This window comes from Herpailurus yagouaroundi, unplaced genomic scaffold (assembly GCF_014898765.1).
Source record: "Herpailurus yagouaroundi ecotype Mexico unplaced genomic scaffold, PumYag 222, whole genome shotgun sequence".
NCBI lineage: Eukaryota > Metazoa > Chordata > Mammalia > Carnivora > Felidae > Herpailurus > Herpailurus yagouaroundi.
The window spans coordinates 4,245,328-4,270,457 of record NW_024412453.1 but is presented as its reverse complement, the minus strand read 5'-3'; the positions used below and the strand labels follow the sequence as shown (position 1 = coordinate 4,270,457).

The 25,130-nt window shown below is 41.7% G+C and overlaps 1 protein-coding gene and 1 long non-coding RNA gene across 7 annotated transcripts in view; one reads left to right on the top strand and one right to left on the bottom strand.

Moving 5' to 3' along the window:
• Window positions 1–25,130, top strand: part of IQCK (IQ motif containing K) — a 126,313-nt gene that overhangs the window by 66,031 nt on the left and 35,152 nt on the right. For all 6 annotated transcript variants that reach the window (XM_040458904.1, XM_040458900.1, XM_040458905.1 and 3 more), the window contains one exon: window positions 21,661–21,772. In XM_040458904.1, the coding sequence (XP_040314838.1) occupies window positions 21,661–21,772 (112 nt within the window). The remainder of the gene's footprint in view (window positions 1–21,660; window positions 21,773–25,130) is intronic.
• On the bottom strand, window positions 6,459–9,393 carry LOC121019442 (uncharacterized). The gene is made up of 3 exons (XR_005785583.1): window positions 9,239–9,393; window positions 8,483–8,639; window positions 6,459–6,587 (listed from the first exon to the last, which is right to left on the bottom strand). It is a non-coding gene; the product is annotated as an uncharacterized LOC121019442 (long non-coding RNA).

The window sequence follows — 25,130 nt, the reverse complement described above, 5'->3', positions numbered from 1 at the left end:
AAATAAAGACTGGGCATTTACTCAATGGAATATTATGCCGACACTAAAAATAATAAAGAGCATAGTGACAAGATGGATATTGCCATAGTATATTAAGTGAAGGAAGAATAAAATGTCTTATATATATATATATATATATATATATAGTTTATAATTATGTTAAAACAAGTGCATGTAGATAATGCACAAGAAACAAATATATAAAAAATATTGTAGTTGTTCAGAGGTGGGATGAGGGTGACGTTTTTGCCCTCTACTTTTTTTTTTATTTTTCAAATTATCTATTGTTTTTATAGATAGAAACAAAATTATATGTTATTTTTACAGTGGAATAAAAACATGTATAAATGATTCTTTTTTAATGTTCATTTTGAGAGAGTGAGAGCGTGAGCAGGAGAGGGGCAAAGAGAGGGAGAGAGAGAGAATCCCAAGTAAGGGCCAGGCTCGAGCTCATGAACCATGAGATAATGACCTGAGCTGAAACCAAGAGGCAGTCGCTTAACCGACTGAGCCACCCAAGTACCCGTAAAAACATTATTTAAATAAAGACTTGGAACCCTACATTTAACCATGATCCCTTTTCCTCTTTTCAAATTTGGCATCATTAAACTATTATTCCTCAGCCTCTTTAGGGCTGTGTGTGTGTGTGTGTGTCTGTGTGTGCGTGCACGTTTACACACACTTGTGTCTATGTGTAGAAAAGAACTAGGCTCAAATGATTTTTTTGGGTTGCAAGGAAGTTTGATTATTTTGCCTATAGCTCTCCTGTTACAGTCTTAATTAACAAGAAATAACAGACCACAAGTCATTTGGAGAACTCTTTGATTTCATGAACAAAGAAAGCCTTTCACAGCACATGTGTTAGACTTCACTAGAGAAAAACCCATTGGATCAGCCAACAGTTTAAAAGGCAGGGGAGAAATATTGGCATTTCCCTCTTTATTTTTTTTAATTTTTTTTAACGTTTATTCATTTTTGAGACAGAGACAGAGCATGAATGAGGGAAGGTCAGAGAGAGAGGGAGACACAGAATCTGAAACAAGCTCCAGGCTCTGAGCTGTCAGCACAGAGCCTGACGCGGGGCTTGAACTCACAGACCGTGAGATCATGACCTGAGCCGAAGTCGGACGCTTAACCGACTGAGCCACCCAGGCGCCCCGGCATTTCCCTCTTTAGACCATTCTGAAGATTCTAAATAAAAAGTGTTCCAAAAGAACTGAAAGTGGGGTCTCGAATAGATATTTGTACACCCATGTTCCTAGCATTATTCGCAATACCTAAATCGTGGAAGCAACTCAAGTGTCCGTCAATAGACAAATGGATAAGCAAAATGTGCTATATATATGAAATGTAATATTGTTCAGCCTTCAAAAGGAAAGAAATCTGTAATGTGCTACAACGTGGATGAACCTTGAAGACCTAAGGCTAAGTGAAATAAGCCAGTCACAAAAAGACAAATTCTGTATGATCCCACGTTATAGGAGGAGCTTAGAATAGTAAGAATCATAAAGACAGAAAGTATAACCGTGGTTGTGGGGCTGGGGAGAAGGTAAATATGGGAGTGTTCAGTGGGTACAGACTTTCAGATTTAGAAGATGTGAAGGGGTCTTGGGATGGATGGTGGTGATGGTTGCACAACAGTTACTTAGTGTACTTAATACTACTGCATAGTACATTTAAAAATGGTTAAGGTGATGGGGCGCCTGGGTGGTTCAGTCGGATAAGTATCAGACTCTTGGTTTCGGCTCAGGTTATTATCTCAGTTTTGTGAGTTCAAGCCCCGTGTTGAGCTCTGTGCTGGCAGCATGGAGCCTGCTTGGGATTCTTGCTCTCTGCCCCTCCCCCACTCACTCTGTTTCTCTCGAAATAATAAACTTAAAAAAAATGAAAAAATGGTTCAGGTGGTAAATTTTATGTTATGTGTATTTTACCACAATAAGAGGAAAAGAAAGAGATGGGTGTTCAACTGTGTTTGATTTGATTGAACTTGATATTTTCCCCCTGAAAAACCACTCCTTTCTCTTTAAGTTAGGTAGAAAATGGATGAGGAGAACAGTGCAGGATAAAAGCCAAGCAACTATGAAAAGGCCCTTCAAAGAATACAAAGAAAAAGTTTTGTAGTTCCTCCCATATTTTTATGCAGACATCAGAAATTCCAAGTTGAAGCTCTGCACTTAGGGGAAGAGAAAATTTCATCCACTTCTGGCAGCTGGCTGGGCTGGTAGGCGTGACCCTCCCCCCCAAATGAGAACTTGAAGTTCTCATCATTAGCCTTAACTTTCTTGTTCTTAAATGTTGTGGGTGAGTGGAAAGACTTGTTTTATTCTGTGTAAAACATGCTTCATGGCCAGTTGTTAATAATATGGGCTCTAGCAGCAGACAGATCTGTTTGAATCTGTATGTCAGGTTATTGATAACTTTGGGTGGGTTATTTAACTTCTGAACCACAATTTCCTGTTCATAAAACAGGAATAATAATAGTTCCCACCTGTGAAGATTGAATTGGATGGTCAGTCCACATTTGGGCCTTGGCACAGTGCCAGGCACATAGTAAATCCACAGTAAATATTAGCTGATGTTGTTGCTGTTATTATTACTGGTTCCATCTTCCTTAGATCAAGAGTTGCATGCTCTACCGAGTAAGCTAACCAGGCATCCCAGGGCATCTGTTTAAAAAACCAGCAGGTGGCCTTCTTATATAGTTCATCAGGGACACCATGCATGCTCCCATCTCAAGGCCTTTGCACTTGCTGTTTATTCTTTGCACTTGGCAACTCTCAATCACAGTACCTTCTCTTGCTTCATTCAGGATTCTTCTTGAATAGCTGTTCTGGTCACCCTTTCCAAAATGGCACCCCCTCATCACTCTCCAGCTTCTTACTTTGCTTTGTTTTCTGCCTATCACTTACCAATCACCTGACATCATACTGAATATTCACTTGTTTGTCTCTTGCCCGTCATCCTGACTGGAATGTGAGCTCCGTAAGGGTAGAGGTTGCTTGACTTGTTCATCCTGTATCCCCAGCCCCTAGAACACTGTCTGGCACATACTAGGTACATAATAAATATTTTAGTGAATAACTGAATCTCTTAAATTATCTCTCTAATGAAGGCATTTGAAAACAAAGAAGAACAAACTGTTCTGTTCCATTTTAAAAGCCCTTCTCTGGGATCGACACAGGCACTTACACACAGACTTTTGTGGGAAGGTACTTTTGTACCAGGATCCTTGAACTCAACAGCTGTGCTTGTTAATCCCCAAGAGATCACTCTTGAGAAAAGTGTATTCATTTTAGCATTGGACTTTGTGAACCACCTCTGCACCAAGCCTCGTAAGGTGAAGAAATGAAGTGTGCGAGGGGAAATTACGGTCCCCCAAACAGGCTTGAAAGGAGAGCACCAGCTGAAAGCTAATGGGGTGTGTTTAATTCATCTGAGTATTGGACAGAAAAGATTGTCTTCATTCGGAATTTCTGTCCTGAGTGCTGATATCTCCTGACAGGTGGGCAGACTTCCCTGGCAAAAGTCAGACATTGTATTGTGCAAAAGGAATGCTAAAAATGGGCGTTGCATCAGATTACCCTCAGCTTTCCTCTTGATGGTGCACAGCCATCTCTTGATAGCCTCAGAGGGTTGGTCACGACCTTTGTGATTTGATAAGAAATCTCTGCCCATGGTTCCTCTAGTGGGAACTCCACATAGACAGATTTATCTTCTTAAGGAATCTTCTTGGTGTTTGCTGGCCCATGAATACATTTTCAGTCTATTTTTCAGTTTCACTATCACCTTACCTTCCCAACCAGAAGATCCCCAAATGCCCTTTCCTTTAGGCTGTATTGCAGGTATTTGTGAACCTCCCCCATAGTAAAATTGGTTGTGAGCATTTTCTAACACATGGAGAATGTTTATAAGCTATTAGGGAGATCTAGGTCATGTATACGAGCTGATGAAGTAGAGTAAAACTTCTGTACTTCTCAACATTCTGGAGGTCTTGGTTTTAGGTGGGGATCCCGATATTAGACCTCTAGCATGTGAAGTGGAGTGCCCCCAAGGATGGCTGTGGGTATCCCTTCTGCCGGTTCCACTCAAATAGAGGCCTACTTCCTCCATTGACGTGTGGCTCCATATGTTCACTCTCTCATTTGACAGATGTGTATTGAGGACCTTCAACTTGCCAAGAACAGTGCTGGGTGCTTTAGAAACATCATCCACCTCTTGATGAGCTCAGAGGAAGCAATAACAAGAAGAATGATAATAATGTTAAGAATAGCAAAAATCTAGGGACACCTGGGTGGCTCATTCGGTTGAGCATCTGACTCTTGGTTTCAGCTCAGGTCATGATCTCAGTGTTCATGGGATTGAGCCCCATGTTGAGCTCTGCAGTGACAGCATGGAGCCTGCTTGGGATTCTCTCTTTCCCTCTCTCTCCGCCCCTCCCCAGCTTGCATGCTTGTGTGCATGTGCATATATACACTCTCTCTCTCTCTCTCAAAATAAATAAATTAATTTAAAAAAAAAAGAAGAAGAATAGCAAAATCTAGTGTTATTGCTTCTTTTGCTGTGTGTCAGGCATTGGATTAAGTGTTTTACAAGCATTATCTCCTTTATGCTTTATGCTGATCCTATAAAGTAGGCAGGTAGGTACTACTATTATCTCATGTGTAGATGAACCAACCAAGGCCTAGAAACCCTAAGTGACTTGCCCAACATCACACAGTGATAAGTGGTAAGGCCAGAGTTTAAGCCCAGGTCTGACTGTCCTCAGAATCCCATCTCTCTCTCTTTTATTTTTATTTTTCTTTTTATTTTTTTGCATTCTTACTAGAAATGTATGAGAGTTCCCATTGTTCTATGTCCTTACCAGTACTTAGTATGGTCAGTCTTTTTTAGTTTTAGCCATTTTAGTGGGTGTGTAGTAAATCTCATTTTGTGTATACGTGTTTTTTTAATCAAGTTTCTCAAGATATATATTACATACAGTAAAATTTACCTTTTGTTGTGTATAGTCTTTCAGTCTTGACAACTGCATATAGTGTAACTACCCCCGTAATCAAGGCATAGAAACATTTATATCATCTCCCAAAATTCTCTCAGGCTGTCCCTCTGTAGTTAACCCCTGTTCCTACCACCAGCCTTGGATACTCACTGATCTGTTTTCTGCCCCTCTGGTTTTGCCTTTTCCAGAATGTCAGATAAATGGAATCATAAAAAATATAGCCTTTGTATCTGGCTTCCTTCACTGGACCTGATGCATTAGGTTCCTGCATGTGGTTGTGGAGATCAGTAGTCTCTTCCTTTTTACTGTTGAGTGGTATAGCACCCCAATATAGCACCCCAATAAGAGAGAGCTCTTAATCCTGGTGATGAATTAGCACATGTGAGTTTAACAAAAGACTGGCTTATCTATTACCTATGGATTGCAATGGTTTCAAGCCTCACTGTATATCAAGGTCATCCTTGGAAAGATTTTCTTTTTAAATTCTAATACCCAAGGCCTCATTCCCCTGAGATTTTTGTTCAACTGGCCAGGATGAGAATAAGAGATTGGCAGTTTTTAAAAGACCCCTGACGTGACACTAATGTACAGCCAGATTTAAGACCCACCAGTGAATTGGAATCCACTTTGCTACCTATCTACTAGATGATCCAGTGCAAATCACTATCCTCGGAATCTCAGTTTCTTTCTCTTTGAGACTGATAATAGTTGCCCAGCTCACCACGTTAGCATAAAGATCAAAATGTTCTTCAGTGGCACCACACAAGAAAGTGTCCTGTGAATTCTAGCTGCAGAAATGAATGGTATCACTATGGGTGTAATTATCTATCAGTGTCTTCCCTATTTGAAAAGTACCCTATTTGAGGTTCTGTTTCCTAAACACATCAGAGAGGTTTTCAAGAGCAGATGGAGAGAGTAGTCTTTCTCTGTCAATTTTATGTGTGCTATTAGAAGATTGCTTGAGGTATGAGAGTAGCTGGAACGCCAAGGAGCAGATGGAGATGAGAAGTGGGATAAACACACCCATTCCCGAGGGGTGGTGATGTGGGCAGATCTGGGCATGGCTGTAGACCACAATCTTCTGCCGGATGGGTTAAGTCAGCACTAATTTGTGGCAAGTAAACACTGATGTAACTAAAAGGACAAGGCAAGCAGAGGCATGGCGTCAAGGATTCAATAACAGTCCTCACCTCAGAGCAATGGAGGAGAGGCCTCCTTGTCACTGGCAAACGTCATATGAAACAAGAGGTCCTTTTACAACCACATCTGACCACCTCAGAACATATTGCAAGGAGGAGCATGTCAATTTGGGTATGGAAATGGATGGCCATCTTTGTATGAAAAAAGTCTTTCATTGATATTTTTATTATAAAACGGAAGATAGTCATGGTAAACAAAACCCATACAGAAATAATGTCTTAGCTTGGGCTGCTGTATAACAGGATGCCACAGATCGGGGAACTTAAGCAACAGACATTTATTTCTTACAGTTCTGAAGGCTGGGAGCCTCAGGATCAAGGTGCCGGCATATTTGGTGTCTGGTGAGAAACTTCTTCCTGGCTTGCAGATGGCTGCCTTCTTGCTGTGTCCACTTATGGCAGAGAGAGAGAGAGACAGAAAGAACAAGTTCTCTGATTTCCTCTTACAAGAGTACTAATCCCGTCATGAGGATCCTATCCTGGTGACTTCATCTAATCCTAATTACCACTCCCTAATCTCATCATGTTGGGGGCTACAATTTGAGGAGAACACATTCAGTCCATAACAAGTACTTTTTTTTAATTAAAAAAAAAAATTTTTTTTTTGAGAGAAAGAGTGAGAGTGCGAGCAAGGGAGGGACAGAGTGGGGAGGGACAGAGAGAGAGGGAGACACAGAATCTGAAGCAGGCTCTGGGCTCTGAGCTGTCAGCACAGAGCCCAACACAGAGCTTGAATTTGTGAACTGTGAGATTGTGACCTGAGCTGAAGTTGGACATTTAACTGACTGAGCCACCCAGGTGGTACCTTATAGTTTATATATAACAAGTACTTTATTTTTTAAATTTTTTTATTTTTTATAACAAGTACTTTGAAGTTAAATGTGGAACTCTCCATTCTTGTCCTACTCAAAACCTGTCTCCCAGATAAAACCACTGTTAACAATTTGGTGTGTGTCTTTTTAGTGTTTTTCTTTTGTACATGTGAACATTTATGTATATTTATTCTGTTTTTTATAAATATGGGTACACACTCTACATCCTGAGTCCTGCCTTTCTTTTAGCATTGAGGATAGCTTTCCACATCAGCACACATAGATCTATTCTGAGCATTTGTATTTGTGGGGTTTTTTAATGTTAATTTTTGAGAGAGAGAGTACAAGCAGATGTGGGGCAGAGAGAAAAGAGAACAAAAGATCTGAAGAGGGCTCTGCACTTACAGCAGTGAGCCTGATGTGGGCCTCGAACTCATGAACCCGTGAGGTCATGACCTGACCCAAAGTCAGATGCTCAACCCATTGAGTCACCCAGGTGCCCGCTGAGCATTTGTATTTGAAGGAAAACACACTGTTCATGTAGTTGGAAGGTACGAATTTGGCCAGTTTCGCATTCAAGATATTCCCAACCCAAAGTGAGCCCTGAAGTGGCAGGACCTGAGGAAAACCTGAGGAGTGGGTATTGATTTGTATTTTGTCAGTCAGCCCAACAATTAGTGACTTAAGGACCAGCCTTTTTCCTTCTGCTTTTTTGTGACTGTTGCCTTCCCCAGATTGTTAGTCAGCTTTACAGCTTTCTTGACTTCCTCTTCCTCCTTTCCAGAGGGGGGTGTCTCCTGGTGCAGCTGTTCAGGGCAGGGGTGGGGGGGTGATTTCCTCTCTTTGTGTGTGTCATTAGCCATCACTCTGGCTTTCCTCTGGGGACAGCCACCCAACCAGGTGAGCCAGTGTCATTTAAAGCAGCACTTCCATTCTCAGGCAGAGGGTGATTGTGGTTTCTGGGTGACTCCAGGGTCCGCTTCTGGGTGAAGTCCGGGGTGACCTGGGTGGCCCAGATGAAGAGGGATGGCATCTGGCACAGAGACAGTGGCAGACAACTTGGTGCATGTCCCATTTTCTTTGTAAAGGGTATGCTGCCTAGAACTCCTATTCAAGACAATTCTTTTTCTAATACTTGGTAATTTTCTAGGCTAACTCGAAGGCAGTCTAATAGCATAAAGGTTAAGCAGGCATGCTCTACAATTAGATCAATTCATTCACTGATATTCACTCACTAGTGTTTATTGAGTACCTGCTATGGGGCAGGCAGGCGTTGGTCCAGATGCTGCGAGTACTGCAGGAAATAAGACCAAGTCCCTGCCCTCATGGAACTGGCATTCTTGCCATAGACTATACAGATAAAAATAAATACATAATGTCAAGAAGTGTGTCAGCTAGCTATTGTCACAATAATGCTGCTTAACAAACCACCCCAAAACTCAGTGGCTCACAACATATATTTATTTCCTACTCACATGCCAGCAGACCAGCCAGATTTCAGCTGTTCCAAATTGTGTTTGGCTGTGCTTGGCTCTAGGCTGTTGGGTTCTATGTAGTTTTGTCCAGGGTCTGTCATTCTTCTGAGATCAGCAGCTGCCAAGGCCATGTTCTTTTTACATCAGAGATCAAAAGCTCTCAAAGGGGTGAGGAAAAACACACACAAGTCTTAAGGCCTAGTCTGGGATGTGCCACTTCCCCACTCATTCCAGTAGCCTAAGCAAGTCACATGGCCAAGGCCAACATCAATGAAGCTGAGAAGAGAGGCATTCTCTCACTTAGTTTCCATCAGGCCAGCATCCACAATGACTCCCCTATGATCCCCACCTCCTGGTATTCTCATTTCTGAAGCATCCCTTCCCACAACTATACCAGGGTTGATTTGTGTAACCAATAGAATATGGCAGAAAGAATGGCATGCCACTTCCAAGATTAGGTTATAAATGACATTGCAGCCTTGGTCTCTCTCTCTCTCTCTCTCTCTCTCTCTCTCTCTCTCTCTCTCTGTCTTGGATCATTCACTCTGGGAGAAGCCAGCTGCCATGTCACGAGCAGCTCTACAGAGACACCCACATACAAGAACTGAGACCTCCACCCAATAGCTACATGAGTGAACCATCTTAGAAGCAGCTCCTCCAGCCCCACCAAACCTTCAGGTGACTACAGGCCCAGCTAACATCCTAGTTGTAACCTTGTGAGAGACCTTGAGCCAGAACCACCTAGCTGAGCCTCACCTGGATTCCTGAGCCTCAGAAGCTGTGTGAGATAAGTGTTCATTGCCATTGTGAGCTGCCAAATTTTGGGAGGTCACTTACTATGCAGCAGGGGAAACGAACACAATAACGCAGGCCGCTGTAGAGAAACCAAACTGTAGGAGGTTAGAAGTAGAAGCAGGGGGGCGCCTGGGTGGCGCAGTCGGTTAAGCGTCCGACTTCAGCCAGGTCACGATCTCGCGGTCCGTGAGTTCGAGCCCCGCGTCGGGCTCTGGGCTGATGGCTCAGAGCCTGGAGCCTGTTTCCGATTCTGTGTCTCCTTCTCTCTCTCTGCCCCTCCCCTGTTCATGCTCTGTCTCTCTCTGTCCCAAAAATAAATAAATGTTGGAAAAAAAAAAAAAAGTAGAAGCAGGAAAACTATTGTAATATCCACATCCCTGCTACTCAAATTGGGGTCTGAGGACCAGTGGGGTCATCATCACGTGACAAATCGTTGGCAGTGCAGAATCTAGGCATCACCCCATACCTCTAGAATCAGAATCTGTATCTTAACAGGATTCCCAGGTGAGTCTTTGCATACGAAAGTTTGAGAGGAAGAGCTGTAGGGGACAGCCTGAGTAGTTGGAGTACCATGATGTGGGTTTGAATCCTGGCTCATCAACCCTGTGACCTTTAATAAGGTCACATTTTCCCAAGCCTCAGTTTTCTTTCCTGTAAAATGGGGATAATAGTGCTGCCTTCACAGAGTTATATGTGAGGGTATAAATGAAATGGTGTATGTTAAGTGCTTAGCATAGTGCCTAACACGTGGTTAGGGTTTCCTGTTAGTTCCTTATTGACTTGATCTCATCAATGCATTTTCTTCCCTAATATTCCCAATCATTTCCTGATAGTTTGCCTTAATGTTTTTTCCAGTTTATTTATTTATTTTTGAGAGAGAGACTGAGAGCACAAGCAAGGGAGGGGCAGAGAGAGAGACAGAAACACACAGAAGTTTCCAGGCTCCACGCCATCAGTACAGAGCCCGATGCAGGGCTTGAACCCACGAACCATGAGATCATGACCTGAGCTGAAGTCAGATGCTTAACTGACTGAGCCACCCAGGTGTCCCAACCTTAATTTTTTTTTTAATTCCCTGTCAAAGAAAATCCTGTTTTGCAAAATGTCCTTGAGCTTGTCAGAAAGACCTCTGTCTGTGCCCAGCATGGTTCCAGTGATACCCCAGAATGAAGGCACCTGATTTCCACAGTCATTTCCCAGGCCCAGTTCTCAGGGCAATTTTCAGGGCCACCAGGCAGGCCAAAATAGGCCACAGCACTATTAATAGTGAGTTTAGCCTGCTTGGGGCCTAGCTTCCCAGGCCAGTCTCTTCCCCTTCCCCCTGCCTCGTCCTGTGGTTGTTTAAATATACTCTGGGTTATTTCTGCAAGTGGATTTTCCTTAATATGCTCAGAAAATGCTATGCCATGCTATGTCTGTGGCCAGACAGTCTGCAACTCCCGCCCCCCTTTTTATTTGCTGAGTCGCAACGCATCCCAAATACATGGTGAAAACTGATAAGCCAAATTCTGGGGGTGTTGTGATGAATAAATGACGGAACTATGTATTGGTGGGACTGGATTCATAATCTGCAGGGCCTAGTGTAAAATAAAAACACAGGGCCCTTGGTTCAAAGTTTTAAGAATTTCTAGATGGTGACAACAAGGGTGTGAAAACAATGTAAGGCCCTTCTAAGCACAGGGCCTGTGTGACTGTACAGGGTGCCCGTGAAGCCAGCCCTATGTATTAGTTGCATCTGATGCACCCAATACTCTGCCTGGTGGTAGTACTGGCCAAAATTACAACTTTTCCAGAGTGTTTCTCTTTAAAGGGCTAATCAATTTCCCTTCAAGGCAAAGTATGTGGGTAAATTGTACAGCTGTAATATAAGCCCTCCTGCTGCTCAATCTTAGTGACTTAAACCACAGCAATTGATTCTTGTTCACAGCCCTCTGGGTTAACTGGGTAGTTCTGCTGATTTCTCCTCTACTCACTCACATGGCTGCATTCGGTTGGTGCATTTAATGGTGAATGCTGCATTCAGGACCTTCAACTGTGTGTGGGATGTCCCTACATGGCTCCCCACTGGGGCTCTGAGTCTGGCGCTCCAACCTCATCTGTACCACTTTCAGCATGCACCCTTTGGCCATGATGGACTTCTCCAGCAGCTCTGTGGTATTCTTGGCCTAGATGACCTCCTGGGCTGGGCTGGAAGTTCCAAGGTGGCCCCAGGCACATGTCTGGGGCTCTTCAGTTCTCTTCCACATGGCCTGTCATCCTCCAGTGGGCCAGACCAGTTTCCTTACATTATGGAAAAAACATTCTAGAAATGGAAGCTTCGGGGCGCCTGGGTGGCACAGTCGGTTAAGCGTCCAACTTCAGCCAGGTCACGATCTCGCGGTCCGTGAGTTCGAGTCCCGCATCAGGCTCTGGGCCGATGGCTCAGAGCCTGGAGCCTGTTTCCGATTCTGTGTCTCCCTCTCTCTCTGCCCCTCCCCCGTTCATGCTCTGTCTCTCTCTGTCCCAAAAATAAATAAACGTTGAAAAAAAAAAATTTTTAGAAATGGAAGCTTCAAGCCTTCTTGAGGCCCAGACTCTGAAACTTGCACAGCAGCTCTTCAGTTACCTTCTATTGGTCAAAGCAAGTCATGAGGCTCACCTAGATTCGAAAGAGGGGGGATAGGGGCACCTGGGCGGCTCAGTCGGTTGAGCATCCGACTTCGGCTCAGGTCATGATCTCACGGTTCATGGGTTCAAGCCCTGCATCAGGCTCTGTGCTGACAGCTCAGAGCCTGGAGCCTGCTTCAGATTCTGTGTCTCCTTCTCGCTCTCTGCCCCTCCCCCACTCATGCTCTGTCTTTCTCTGTCTCTCAAAAATAAATAAATGTTAAAAAAAAATTAAAAAAAAAAAAAGAAAGAGGGGGGCTAGACTCCCCTGCTTAATGAGAAGAGTGGTACAGGTTTCCAAGGGGCAGGGATCCAGGGAGCTGGGATTCACTAGGGGAACAATGCAACAGTTCTCATACAGTAGTCTACATCAGAATGATCTGGAAAGCCTCCTAAACACACAGATTGCTGGGCCTCAACTCCAGAGTATCAGAGTCAGTAGGATTGCAACAGGGCCTGAGCACTTACATTTCAAACTAGCTCTCAAGAGATGTTGAAGCTGCTAGTTTAAGGACCCCACTTTGAGTGCCACTGGTGGAGGGGTGAAGTGTCTACAATTTTGAGCAGTGGCTCTCAACCTTGACTGCACATTAGAAACATCTGGGCAGCCATAACTATATAAATGTCAGTTACGGGTATCAATGGTAAGAAGAAGATCAAAGCATTGTGCAATAATATGGTCTTTGACATCATTCACTTGGCTGTAATTCATAAATCATTGGAAAGTTCATCGAATCCCTTAAATACTTTTGCAACTTAATAATTCCCTGATTATTTGGGTAAACAAGTACCAAGGAAAGTTGGATGAACTTTATCTCAACTGTCATCCCCGAGCTGTTGGGGGAAATTCCTCTTTTTCCAAGTATATACTGCAATATGATATTATTGTTCAAGGAACTTTAGTATAAAAAATAGGTGTGGCTTCCTAGGAGAAGGCCTTTCTAGAATTGCACTGAAAAGACTACCCCACCAAAAAGCAGTTGCTGTTCATGAGTCATACAGATCCTGTCTCCTGACCACACACGAATAGCCTGAGAAGTCCTTCTTGACTCTGATTTTAAGAATTTGAATAATCAACGTGGCATTGTGTAAGAACTGAGATAAAAATCTGCGGGTGTTAAAGTAGATGTCAGTCTCAACATTAAGTTCATTCTTCACATATTCCTTGGTTAGAGCAGTTTCAAACTCTTCAGATCATTAGAATCACCTGGGGTTCTTACTAAACATACATGTTGGTTCCACCTCACATGCAATGAATCAGAGCCTACAAGGCAAGATCCTGAGATTCTATTTTTTTCATGTTTATTTATTGGGGGGGGGGGGAGGTGTGCAGAGAGAGAGGGAGAGAGAGAATCCCAAGCCTCTGACAGAGGGCTCAAACTCATGAACTGTGAGATCATGACCTGAGCCGAAATCAAGAGTCAGATGCTTAACCGACTGAGCCACCCAGGAGCCCCCGTGAGATTCCACTTTTAACAAGTGCCCTAAGTGATCTCAATATCATCAGGTAAATTTAGAGAATTGTCTTAAAGGAATAATGTGTGTGCAATACATACAGAAAAATGGAAGGGGCACCAAGGGAAGCTTGGGGCTACAATTCTTCTTTTTTTTTTTTTTATGTTTATTTTTGAGAGACAGAGAGGTGGAGTACAAGCGGGGGAGGGGCAGAGAGAGGGAGACACAGAATCCAAAGCAGGCTCCAGACTGCTGTGAGATCATGACCTAAGCCAAAGATGTTGGACGTTCAACCAACTGAGCCACCCAGGCGCCCCTGGGGGCGACAATTCTAATGCCCACTTAAGGATAAGAGCAGGGGCTGACAAACTATAGCCTGTGGACCAACTCTGGCCCACTGTTTAAATAAAGTTTACTAGAATGCAGCCATGCCCATTTTTAAAAATACATATTGGGTATGATTGTTTTTGTGCTATAATGACAGAGTCATTGGGACAGACACCATATGGCCCATAAAACCAAAAATATTGGGGCACCTGAGTGGCTCAGTGGTTAAGTGTCTGACTTCAGCTCAAGTCATGATCTCATGATTTGTGAGCCCTGTGTTAGGCCCTGTGCTGACAGCTCAGAGCCGGGAGCCTGATTCAGATTCTGTGTCTCCCTCTCTCTTCCTCCCCCACTGGCTCTCTCTCTCTCTCTCTCTCTCTCTCTCTCTCTCTCTCTCTCTTACAAATGAATAAACATTAAAAAAATTAAAAAATAATATTTACTATCTGATGTTTAAAAAAAACCTGTATTGACTCCTGCATAAAAAACATGACCTCAGACCTGGAAATGGAACTAGGGCCCTCAGTGACTATGAGCTTATAATAAAAAATAAACCAACAAGGAATGGAGGCAGGGGAAGGCGGGGGCAGCTAGTAAGTACAACCAACTGGAGAATCCAAGGCCTCAAGGGTGGCAATTTGAGACTGTGAAATAAGTACGTTTAAGATGATTATAGAAATATACTAAAATTTTTTTTAAAGAATATAAGCCTTGCTAAATAGGGGAGTAAGAAAAAAAAGGATCAGATTTGAAAAAGAACTAAGTACAACCTCTAGAAATGAAAACAATTTAGGGACACCTAGGTGGCTCATTTGGTGAGCATCCAACTTTGGCTCAGGTCATGATTTCACATTTCATGGGATCGAGCTCCACATTGGGTTCTGTGCTGACAGCGTGGAGCCTGCTTCAGATCCTCTGTCCCCACCTCTGTCTGCCCCTTCCCCACTCACACACACTCTCTGTCTCTCATAAATAAATAAACATTTAAAAAAGTTTAAAAAAAAAAAGAAAAGAAAACAATTTAGCAAACAGGCTAAAGCCATGCCTCTCAAACTCCAGTAAGCTTCAGAATCACCTGGAGAGTTTGTTAAACATAGATTCCTGGCCCCTCTCTATTCAGTTCTGACTTCATAGGTCTTAGGTGGAACCCATGAATTTGCATGTCTTAATGAGCTCAAGTAATGCCAATGGTGCTGATCCATGGACCATATTTTGGGTGTGCATTAAATAGTAGACAGACACAGCTGGAGGAGTAATTACTATTCACAGAGAGATCTGGGAGAAAGAAGGCAGCAGGGAGCTAGAGTGGGAAATTGGGGAAAGCAGTTGAGACAAGGAGAAGGTCAAACACAAGTCTAATAGAAATTGCAGAGGGTGACAACAGAATGAGTGGGTGAGAAGCAGTGTTGATAGAGATCTTTGGGTGAGAATATCCCAAAGTTGAAGAAACATGAATCCCAAACTAGATACATGAGGACAGAATCACAGCAAAATGCTACCTGGTGAAACTGGAATGCCACAAGCAAGGAGGAAGTCTTAAAACTGTTTTGAAAGAAGGATTGCCTACTTAGGAAGAACAATGAGACTGATCAAGATTACTGATCAGGGGCGCCTGGGTGGCTCAGTCAGTTAAGCGTCCAACTTCAGTCAGGTCGTGATCTCGTGGTTCATGAGTTCAAGCCCTGTGCTGACAGCTCAGAGCCTGGAGCCTGCTTTGGATTCTGTGTCTCCCTCTCTCTCTCTGCCCCACTCCCACTTATGCTCTCTCTTTCTCTCAAAAAATGAATAAACATTAAAAAAAATTAAAAGAAAAGATTACGGATCAGCAGGAGTGCCTGGGTGGCTCAGTTGGTTAAGCATTCGACTATTGGTTTCAGTTCAGGTATGGATCTCATGATTTTGTGAGTCTGAGCCCTGCATTGGCTCTGTGCTAACAGCATGAAGTCTGCTTGGGATGTCTCTTTCTCTCCTTCTTTCTCTGCCCCTCCCCTGCTCACACTATGTCTCTCTCAAAATAAATAAGTAAACTTAAAAAAAAAATTACTGAGCAGCAGTAGCACATGCCAGAAAACGGTGAAGTGTGTTCTAACTCTATGGGAAAGTAACATTCAACAGAGAATTATATTAAATTAATTATCTAATAATAGATTTATTATTTATTATTTACTAAATTATCATTTTATTAATCAACTTATTATTAATCAATTTACTAAATTATCATCCAAGAGCAATGGCTAAATACATTTTCAAACACATCTCTCACTGGAGGAACTACTAAATGATGTACTTGAGTTAGAAGGAAATTGAATCCACAAGGAAGGAGTGGGAGCAGAATGCAAGAAACAATAGTGAATGAGGAAGCTACTACATCTAAATAGACATTGACTATTTTATATATACACACACACACACACATATATATATATACACATACACACACATGTACACTTATGTACATATACTGCATGTGCATATATACATATATACACATATGTATACATATATACACACAACACACACATATACACACACCAGTGGGGGAATGAATAAATGAGGGGAAACTAAAATACTGGACAACAATCATGAGAGATGAGAGTGGGACGTTAAAGTCTTCTAAAGTCCTGTAAGTGCTTCAGGGGAGGTTGGACAGACTCATTTTTTACTTTAAGTTATTACATTATAATGACATATTCAAAAAATATATAATATGAACTAACAAATCAGTGGAAGGGGAAAAATGGAATACAAAAATCTAATTCAGGGGTGCCTGGCTGGCTCAGTGGTAGAGTGTGCGGCTCTTGATCTCGGGTTTGTAGGTTCCAGCCCCATGTTGGGTGTAGAGATTACTTAAAAAAATAAAATCTTAAAAAAAAAAAAGAAAATCCAATGCAATAGAAAGCAGGAAAGGAAAAAAATGTAAAAGCATGATAAATAAAAACATTTGGTGAATTAGATTAATAAAATATTACTGATCACAATAAGTGTAAATAGAATAAACTCTGATTTTTCAGATTGGATTAAAAAGAAATCTGCCTCTATGCTAGAGGTACAGGTAACACAAAATGATCCAGAATAGTTGAAAGTAAAGAGATGAAAAAGATATACGGCACAAATACCAACCAAAAGGAAAGTGATCTTGCATTCTTAACATCAGATAAAATAGACTTTGAAAGAAAAAAACATTTTCAGAGATAAAGTGGGTCCTTAATGATAAAAGAATATCTGGTATTTTCTATTGGATTAGACTTTTTAAAATGTTATTCATAACCCACTAAAGTGAATTTACTACTCGCTAAAGTGCTGAATCCACTGTTTAAAAAATATTTTCCTAGGACCACCTGGTTGGCTCAGTAGGTTGAGTGTCCAACTCTTGATTTCGGCTCTGGTCATGATCCCAGGGTTGTGGGATTGAGCTCCACATCAGGCTCCACACTTAGTGTGGAACCTGCTTAATATTCTCTCTCTCTCTCTCTCTCTCTCTCTCTCTCTCTCTCTTTCTTCCTCTGCCCCCTCCCCTGCTTGCACGCTCTCTCTCTTAAAAATTTAAAAAAGTATATATTTCTCTAGAACACATTTCTGCTCCTCCCTGAAAGCCCCCAGCAACTTCTAAGAGGCATACTATCTTAGTACGGATGAATGTCTGGGACACTTCCACAATACCAGGAAATATGTTATATCTACAGGTTTTTATAATTTGTTCCTAAAAACAATATGGAACACTCATAACTACCAGAATGAGAAACCAACTTTTGTTTCATTTTGCCAAAGATCTGAGAAGAAATAAAGAAGAAATGAAGAAATGAAGCTTACTTGCAGAGAGAAAATGGAACGTATGAGAGAGTTGGGAACTGTGAATATTTCATTAGGTATTTGCAAGAGAATTTGCAAACATATATTTCCTTCTTGTTGAAATCCACTTTTCCCGAGTATAAAATCCTTCAGTATTATCGTTAGTACATCAAGTCATGGCAAGGATGTGGTAAGGACCTTCTGAGGTGTCTCACACCCAGTTGGAGGCTGACTCTTGCCAACACGACTGAAGTGCTGACCGTTGTGTTGTTTCTCCAGCATCTTTCCAGGAACTGTACTATACTGAAAGTTTCTTCCTCCAAAGCAACTAGAAAAACCCCAAGGAATCCTCCAGAGAAAATAGGCGTTGCTATGTTATTGTCTGTTTTGCCAAGAAGCAAAGAAAACAACTGAGCTAAGAGGAATTCAGAAGTATGAAGGGTAATTTCCAAGTCCCAGCCATAGGGCCCCTCTCTTCTTCCCTGCCTGCAGTCACCATCCTACAGCCCTGATATCTCTCTACTGGTTGAGTAATGCCTACAGTTATATAATTGTAAGATCATTTATGTATTCAATAAACTGTAAGCCCTTGGGAAGAGACCTCACTTCCAATTTTATGAATCACTGGCTCTTCAGCCAGTTGGCTCCGTGTCCTACCAGTGGTTGTAGGATACAACCCCAGAGCTGAACTCAGATTATTCTTACTACTTTATTAGTTGATGTAAGAAATTGCTAAAACAGGGAGGGCTTACTATGGACCAGACAATATCTCATCTTGTTTTCACACCAGTGCAATGAAGGAAATATGTATACTACCTCCATTTTACAGGAGAGGAAATCAAGGCTCAGACAGTTTAAGTAACTTGCTCATAGGTTCCTCAGCTTGTCATTTGCAGAGCTGAGATTCAACTTCAGTCTTTCCGATAGAGAGTTGGATTTCTTAACCAATATGGTGTCCTGTTTTGGCTTTCATCAGAGTAATAGATAATTAGGAGAATTTGATTGGTTCATGGGCATTTTTTTTTTTTTAAAATTCACTTCCACTTAATGGAGTTTTCTTTCTTGGCTTACCCAAAGTCAAGTACACAATAATGTGTGTATTACTCGGTGTGCGTATCTTGGAAGAGCAGATGGACTCCATGTGGTAATTTAAACAAGTAAAAGTAGGAAGCCACTCGTAAAGGAGACTTCTTTTTTTAAAAGCAATGAAACTGTTGATGTGTTAAACATTACACTGCACTCTACGGTATTTGCTGATTGGCACAGCCACTGCCATTTAAATTGATTCCGTAATCATGACTATAATGACCGGGATTAGCCCTGTTCAATGGGTGTGTGCTTTCCCCAGGGCTCACAAAAGCCTTCTCTGGGGATCCAGGCTTTCCTGGTAATGAGAAGTTAACTAACAAGGCTGCCATGCTCCACTTTAGTAAATAGCAGTCCTTGCTTTCCAAATGAAGGAAATCAAGAAAAACATGAAGGGTCTCTGGCCAGACAGAGGAAAATCACCCTAAACTGGTCAGCAGAATCCTGAGAACATCTGTAGCCTTCTGGAATGATGAAGGAAATGGTGTTTCTGTTTGTTAAATATTAAGGTAATTGAGAGTTCAGGGGATTGTCAGGGAAATTTATCAGTTATTCTTAAGTTAAAGAACTCTTGTTTGCCTCTCAGCAGCCTGTTAATTTAAAATTTAAACGCTTGTATTCCTAAAACAATATATGCTCTTTGTAAAGGTCCCAAAAAATCCAGTCCAGAAAAATATGGAGTAAAAAGCTAAAGCTCCCTCCCCCATTTTACTTCCTTCCTAGAGGAACCCACACTCTGTGTCTTCTTCCAAACTATACGAATACATCAGTTTTACAGAAAGAATTTGACTACAATAAAATCTAGTCAACTTGATGATTATAATTAGTGTTAACCTTTGTTTAGTGGTTCAGAAGATCTTTCATCTTTATTAGCATTATGAGTATTAGTTGTCATGGTGCAGAAATGTGGGGGTTTCTGCGTGCTTGGATCCAGATAAACAGAAGTTCCTGGAAAAGATGTGGATAACCTCCTTTTTAGCTGCCCATGAGGGTTTGAGTTTGCTTAGCCTCAGAACAGAGATGTTGAAGGTACCTAATCTTTTGAACATAAGACTTTAGGAAACACTAAAAACATTTGTTTGTAATTTAAAAGATTTGGGGAATTACTTTATGTTCTATGACATTAATAAAGGGCCATTTTACTCTCTGAAATTTGCATAACTTTATGCTGGTATATGTGTATACATTATATACAAAGTACTATACATACATGTGTACACAAGATATACATATAAAGTATTTGCATACATAGTACTTTGTATATATAATTTTAAAAATATACATTTATAGATAATTTGTATATATATTTTTTTCTTTAAACAAGAGTGGCTGCCATTTAGAAGTTCAGAAGAAAACAGTCTTTTTATCTTGGGAAAAAAAATCACTTGAGTAGTTTTCTTAAGATAACTAAGGCACCCCATGCTCTGAGAAATGAAGTAATAGGAAGGACTTTATTTTTCTTGAGTTTGTTAAGGCCATTTCTCCAAATGCCTCTTGGTGAGTAGTGCTCTGATGTGCATGGGATCAGTCTGCATAAAGAACCAAGGATCTTTCTGGAAGGGAAGGGACTGAGATCATCCTGACCCCAACATTGCTCCCTAAGGTTCCTAGTTCTAAAAAGCCATGTGAGGCTTCTAGAAGACAACAGGACCCTTTGGAAACTCATCCAGGAAGCCTATATCCCAATGACCAGAGCAGGAAGTTTCAAGATCCAGTGTTTGTTTGAAAAAGCAGGAGGGTGGGCCCTGGCTTTGTGACATGATCACAGTAAGGCAGAACTGGACCACCATGACACTCTACCCACTCTCTCTCCATGACTAACTCTAGTTTATGCTTCAAAGCTCACTCCAGGAGTCATCTCCTCCATGACGTGTTTCCTGACTGCTCCAGGCTGAGCTCAGTTCCCCTTCTGTATTCCCTTGTACTCACTGATATCCTTATTCTTACCACACCTTGGTGATCTTATTCCTGTACTCTATGTCTCCTACTAGATTCTCAGCCCCTCAAGAGCAGCTGGAAATCTCAAAACCATTTCCTAGATCTGTGACTCAGCAAGCTGCTTCAATTGAGTTTCCTCATCCGTAAAATGGGCATAATCATTCTTGCCTCATTGGGTTGTTTTGATGGTTACGTCTTGTAAAAGACTTAAACAATGCCTGGCACCTAAGTGCTCAATAAATATGAGCTACAGAATAATAAAACTAAAACTTAATTAAAATTATCATCAGTAATCTGTTTATTGCCAAGGTATAGCACAAAGCCCAGTCTGCAGTAGACGCTTAGTCAATTGGTATTAAACTAATACATTGACTGTGATTCCTCTAGAACCGATATACTGGCCACCAGTCGTGTGTGATTATTGAGCACTTGGAATGTGTTTAGCCCACATTGGGCTGTGATGTCACTGTAAAATACACACTAGATGTTGAAGACTGTATGGAAAATGGAGAGTAAAATATTTCATAAATAATTTTTGTATTGATTACATGTTGAAATAATATTTTAGATCTTTGAGGTTAAATAAAATATATTCTTTTTTTAAGTTTATTTGTTTTGGGAGAGACAGGGAGTGTGAGTCGGGGAGAGGCAGAGAGAGAGGGAGAGAGAATCCCAAGCAGGCTCTGCCACTGTCAGCGCAGAGCCCAACATGGGGCTCGAACCCACGAATGGTGAGATTATGACCTGAGCTGAAATCAAGAGTTGGACGCTTAACCTGAGCCACCCAGATGCCCCAAAATAAAATATGTTCTTAAAAATAATCTCACTAACTTATTTTTACTTTTTAAAATGGAACTGCAAGGAAATGTAAAATTTCACATGAGGCTACTTTGTATTTCTGCTGAAGAGCACAGATCTAGAATGTTCTCAACCTACCATTAGTATAGCAAATCTTCACACAACGTCATTTACACTCAAATACTACATAAGCTGTAGGAGTTTAGATAAATCCTTTAAAACACTGATTCACTTAGAACCTAAAGCATATCCAGTTGGTTTGTAAAGGATTTCCCATGCAGAGTTAACAAGCTAATGTATAGAAGTTGTAGGAAAGAAACTAAAGCTTTGTGGGCATTTTCCAGGTTCGGTGTGATCCTGAGATTCAAGAATTGCGTCAGTGGCAGAAGAAACTGCGTGAAGACAACCACATTCACCAGCAAGTCAAGATTTTCTGGGCCAAACAAGAACAGAAAGGTTAGTTGTTTGATTCACAGTCCTTAGTTTATTTAGGAAAAACCTGAGTCTTAGCCCAGACTCAGAAAGAAGCCCTCTGGGTTCTTATGGGGTCCTTGTGTCTGCAGGGAACTCAGTCTGTGTTGGGGGGAAGTGGCTGCATATTAAGATTCTGCTCTAGAATGCCAGAGGTGATGTGATATAATTTATATGGCTATTTGCCTCACTCAGGGACAAATTCAGGGTCATCTTGTGTCTGCATGTCTTTTTTGTTCAAGCTATAAGACATCAAGGATAACCCCTCATTTTGGAAATACAGTGTCCATCAGTGTGATGGGTGGCTTTTTTTTTTTAAGTTGTTGATTGTGTGTCTGAACTGAAATGATGCTTTATGCTTGTTCTCTCCCCTTTTGTGAGAAATTACACACACACATTTGTGTGCGCGCGTGCACACACACACATACACACAAAGAACAAAGAATAGCAGCACCATTTCATCCTATTTACTTTCCACATTTTTTGTTATAAAACTTTAATTTACTATTTATTTACAATAGGAAAATTAGAAAAACAACAACCAAGGGGCACCTGGCTGGCCCAGTCAGTAAAGTCTGCGACTCTTAATCTCGGTTGAGGTTGAGTGCAAGCCCCATGTGGGTCTAGAATTGACTTAATGTATTTTTATAAAAATATTTTTTTATTTTTTATTATTTTTATTATACATTATATATATATTTTTTTATTTTAAAGAAAGTAAAAAAAAACAACAGCCAAAACAGGGAAAAAAAACAGAAATCCCACCACTGTTAATATTTTGGTGTATATCCTGCTATACTTTTTCTGGTACAAACAGGTACAAATGAGTGTCTATAGATATTTTGTTAAAAATAGGATTTTACATCGTTACAATCTGTCACTGAACATATTCAGAACATCATTCTGGTCAACAACTAAAGAGCAGCATCATGAAGTTTAACAGGTGCATGGTATGGATTTAGTATCATTTATTCAACCAACAACATGGAAGGAGATTTGTGATATATAATCAAGCGGAAAAAATAGCAGAACCGTAAGTTTTCATCCGTATATTAAAAATATATACATGGAAACACGGAGACGTCTAAACAGCCTGGAAGAATACATTAATGATACATGGTACCTTTAGAATTTGTACGAGGTAGGGAGAGGTGCACTGTTGGAATCTTTAAAAAAAATTTTTTTTATTTTAGAGAGAGAGAGAGAGAGAGAGCATGAGCTAGGGAGAGAGGCAGAGGGAGGGATAGTGAGAGAGAAAGAATCCCAAGCAGGCTGCATGCTCACCTTGGAGCTGAATGTGGGGCTCAATCCCATGACCCTGTGATCATGATCTGAGCCAAAATCAAGAGTCAGATGCTCAATTGACTGAGCCATCTAGACACCCCTGGAACCTTTTAAATAAATACATAATACTTTACCATTTATGAAAAAATAACCCTACTCACCTCAGCAGGCTACAGGCCATCCATATTTTGAGTCCTCTCAACTCAACTCCCCATCCAGCCTGTCCCCTGTCACTAGGCTATAGTCCCTCCAGACTTTTCCGTCCTTTCCATATGCCAATACCTCCCTCACCCAGAGGACACTGTACTTTCTTTCTTTCTTTTTTTCTGCCAGATAACCCATCCTCAGCTGCTTCTCATCTTCCAGGCCTCCTTGAAATAGTATTTATTGAACACTCTCAACATGGTGGGGTCTAAACAAAAGCTTTCTCTTCTCCCCAGAAACTGTCTTCAATCCTGCCTTCTTGAATCTGTCTTTCCAGTCCCTTCATGGCATATTGGGTGGATTCCATGTCTTTTCTGTATGCTCTAATTTCAGAAAGCCCAGTCTAGTTTAAATTTCAATCTCACATCCCATTGAAATCTTACCCAGCCCCCTCCACCCTTCATCAGTGGGGGTGGGAGTGAGGGAAAGAACTATTAGATCTTTCACACTTCCACACTTTTCTTGTCAGAATCCCTTTCTCCTCTGGCGGGACGGGTGGGAAGGAGGGAGATACAGATCACTGTCTGTTGTGATCCTCTTTTGGCTGCCACTGCTTCTCCGGCTAAGGCTACCACTTGTGTCCTTTGGGCAGGCATCTCCATGCTGACTCTCTGACTCCTGTATTTCATATGCGTTCTTCCTGGGGGGAAACAACAGGTGGCAGAACACCCCTGTGGGGATCTGGATCTGTCTCTGCCTCTTCCACCACCACCCCAGATCTCACCTCTGCCAGTCCATTCCCAGCCTTTTGCTATTGGGGATCTCCTTACCTAGTGGCCAGCCCTCTTGGTTGAGGCATCAGGAAGATAGTTCAAGTTGCCTCCCAGTGTCCACCTGACCCACTCTCATGGGTGGACATGCAGACCTCTCCGTGGTTCTCCTTCTCTCTGCCCCAGTGTGTCTACCCAGGTCACACTGAACCTTCTCAGACAGGCAAGGGGGATGATCTGTATGTCAATCTGCCCTTAAAGCAAATGTTCAACTAAATACTGAGATATCCTCAATTAAAAAAAATAATAATAATGTTTTATTTATTTTTGAGAGAGTGAGAGAGAGACAGAGTGTGAGCAGGAGAGGGGAAGAGAGAGGGAGTCACAGAATCCGAAGCAGGCTCCAGGCTCTGAGCTGTCAGCACAGAGTCTGATGCAGAGCTCAAACTCATGAACCACAAGATCCTGACCTGAGCTGAAGTGAGACGCTTAACCGACTGAGCCACCCAGGCACCCCACCCTCAACCTTTTTGAGGTGTTCTCTTGGCTCTTCCCTTCCCTGGATTAGGGTTTGGCTTGGGGGAAACACCCACTCTTATCTAGCAGAGGAGAAAAAAAGCCCAGCACTTTTTAGACCAGCAATTCTCAATCTTTTTGGACTGTGACTCAGTAAGAAATAGCTTTATATTATAATCTAGTACATGCCCTCCTGTTCTATTGAGGTTTTGTTTTTTATTTTTATTTTTTTAATGCTAGACATGACCAAGTAAATGAATTATATGGCCCACTAATGTGTCTTTACCCATGCTTTGAGATATACTGCGTTGGTCCACTACTCCACAGCTCCTAAATATCTTCTCTCCCTTCCCTTCCTAGAGCCATCTACTTAGGTGGTGGTTGGGCGCCTTCTTCATAGACAATGGTTCTCAATACTGGTGCACATTTGAATCACCTTGGGAGCTTTCTAAAAGTACCAGTGCCATTGACAGAAAATCCTAGAAGTAATGAGCATTCTTAGTGTCCAGATATTGGTTTCTAAGTACACTTTACTCTAAACAGAATTAAGTTTCTTGGAGAAGTGGGGATGCCTGGGTGGCTCGGTCGATTAAGTGTCAGACTCTTGGTTTCGGCTCAGGTCACAATCT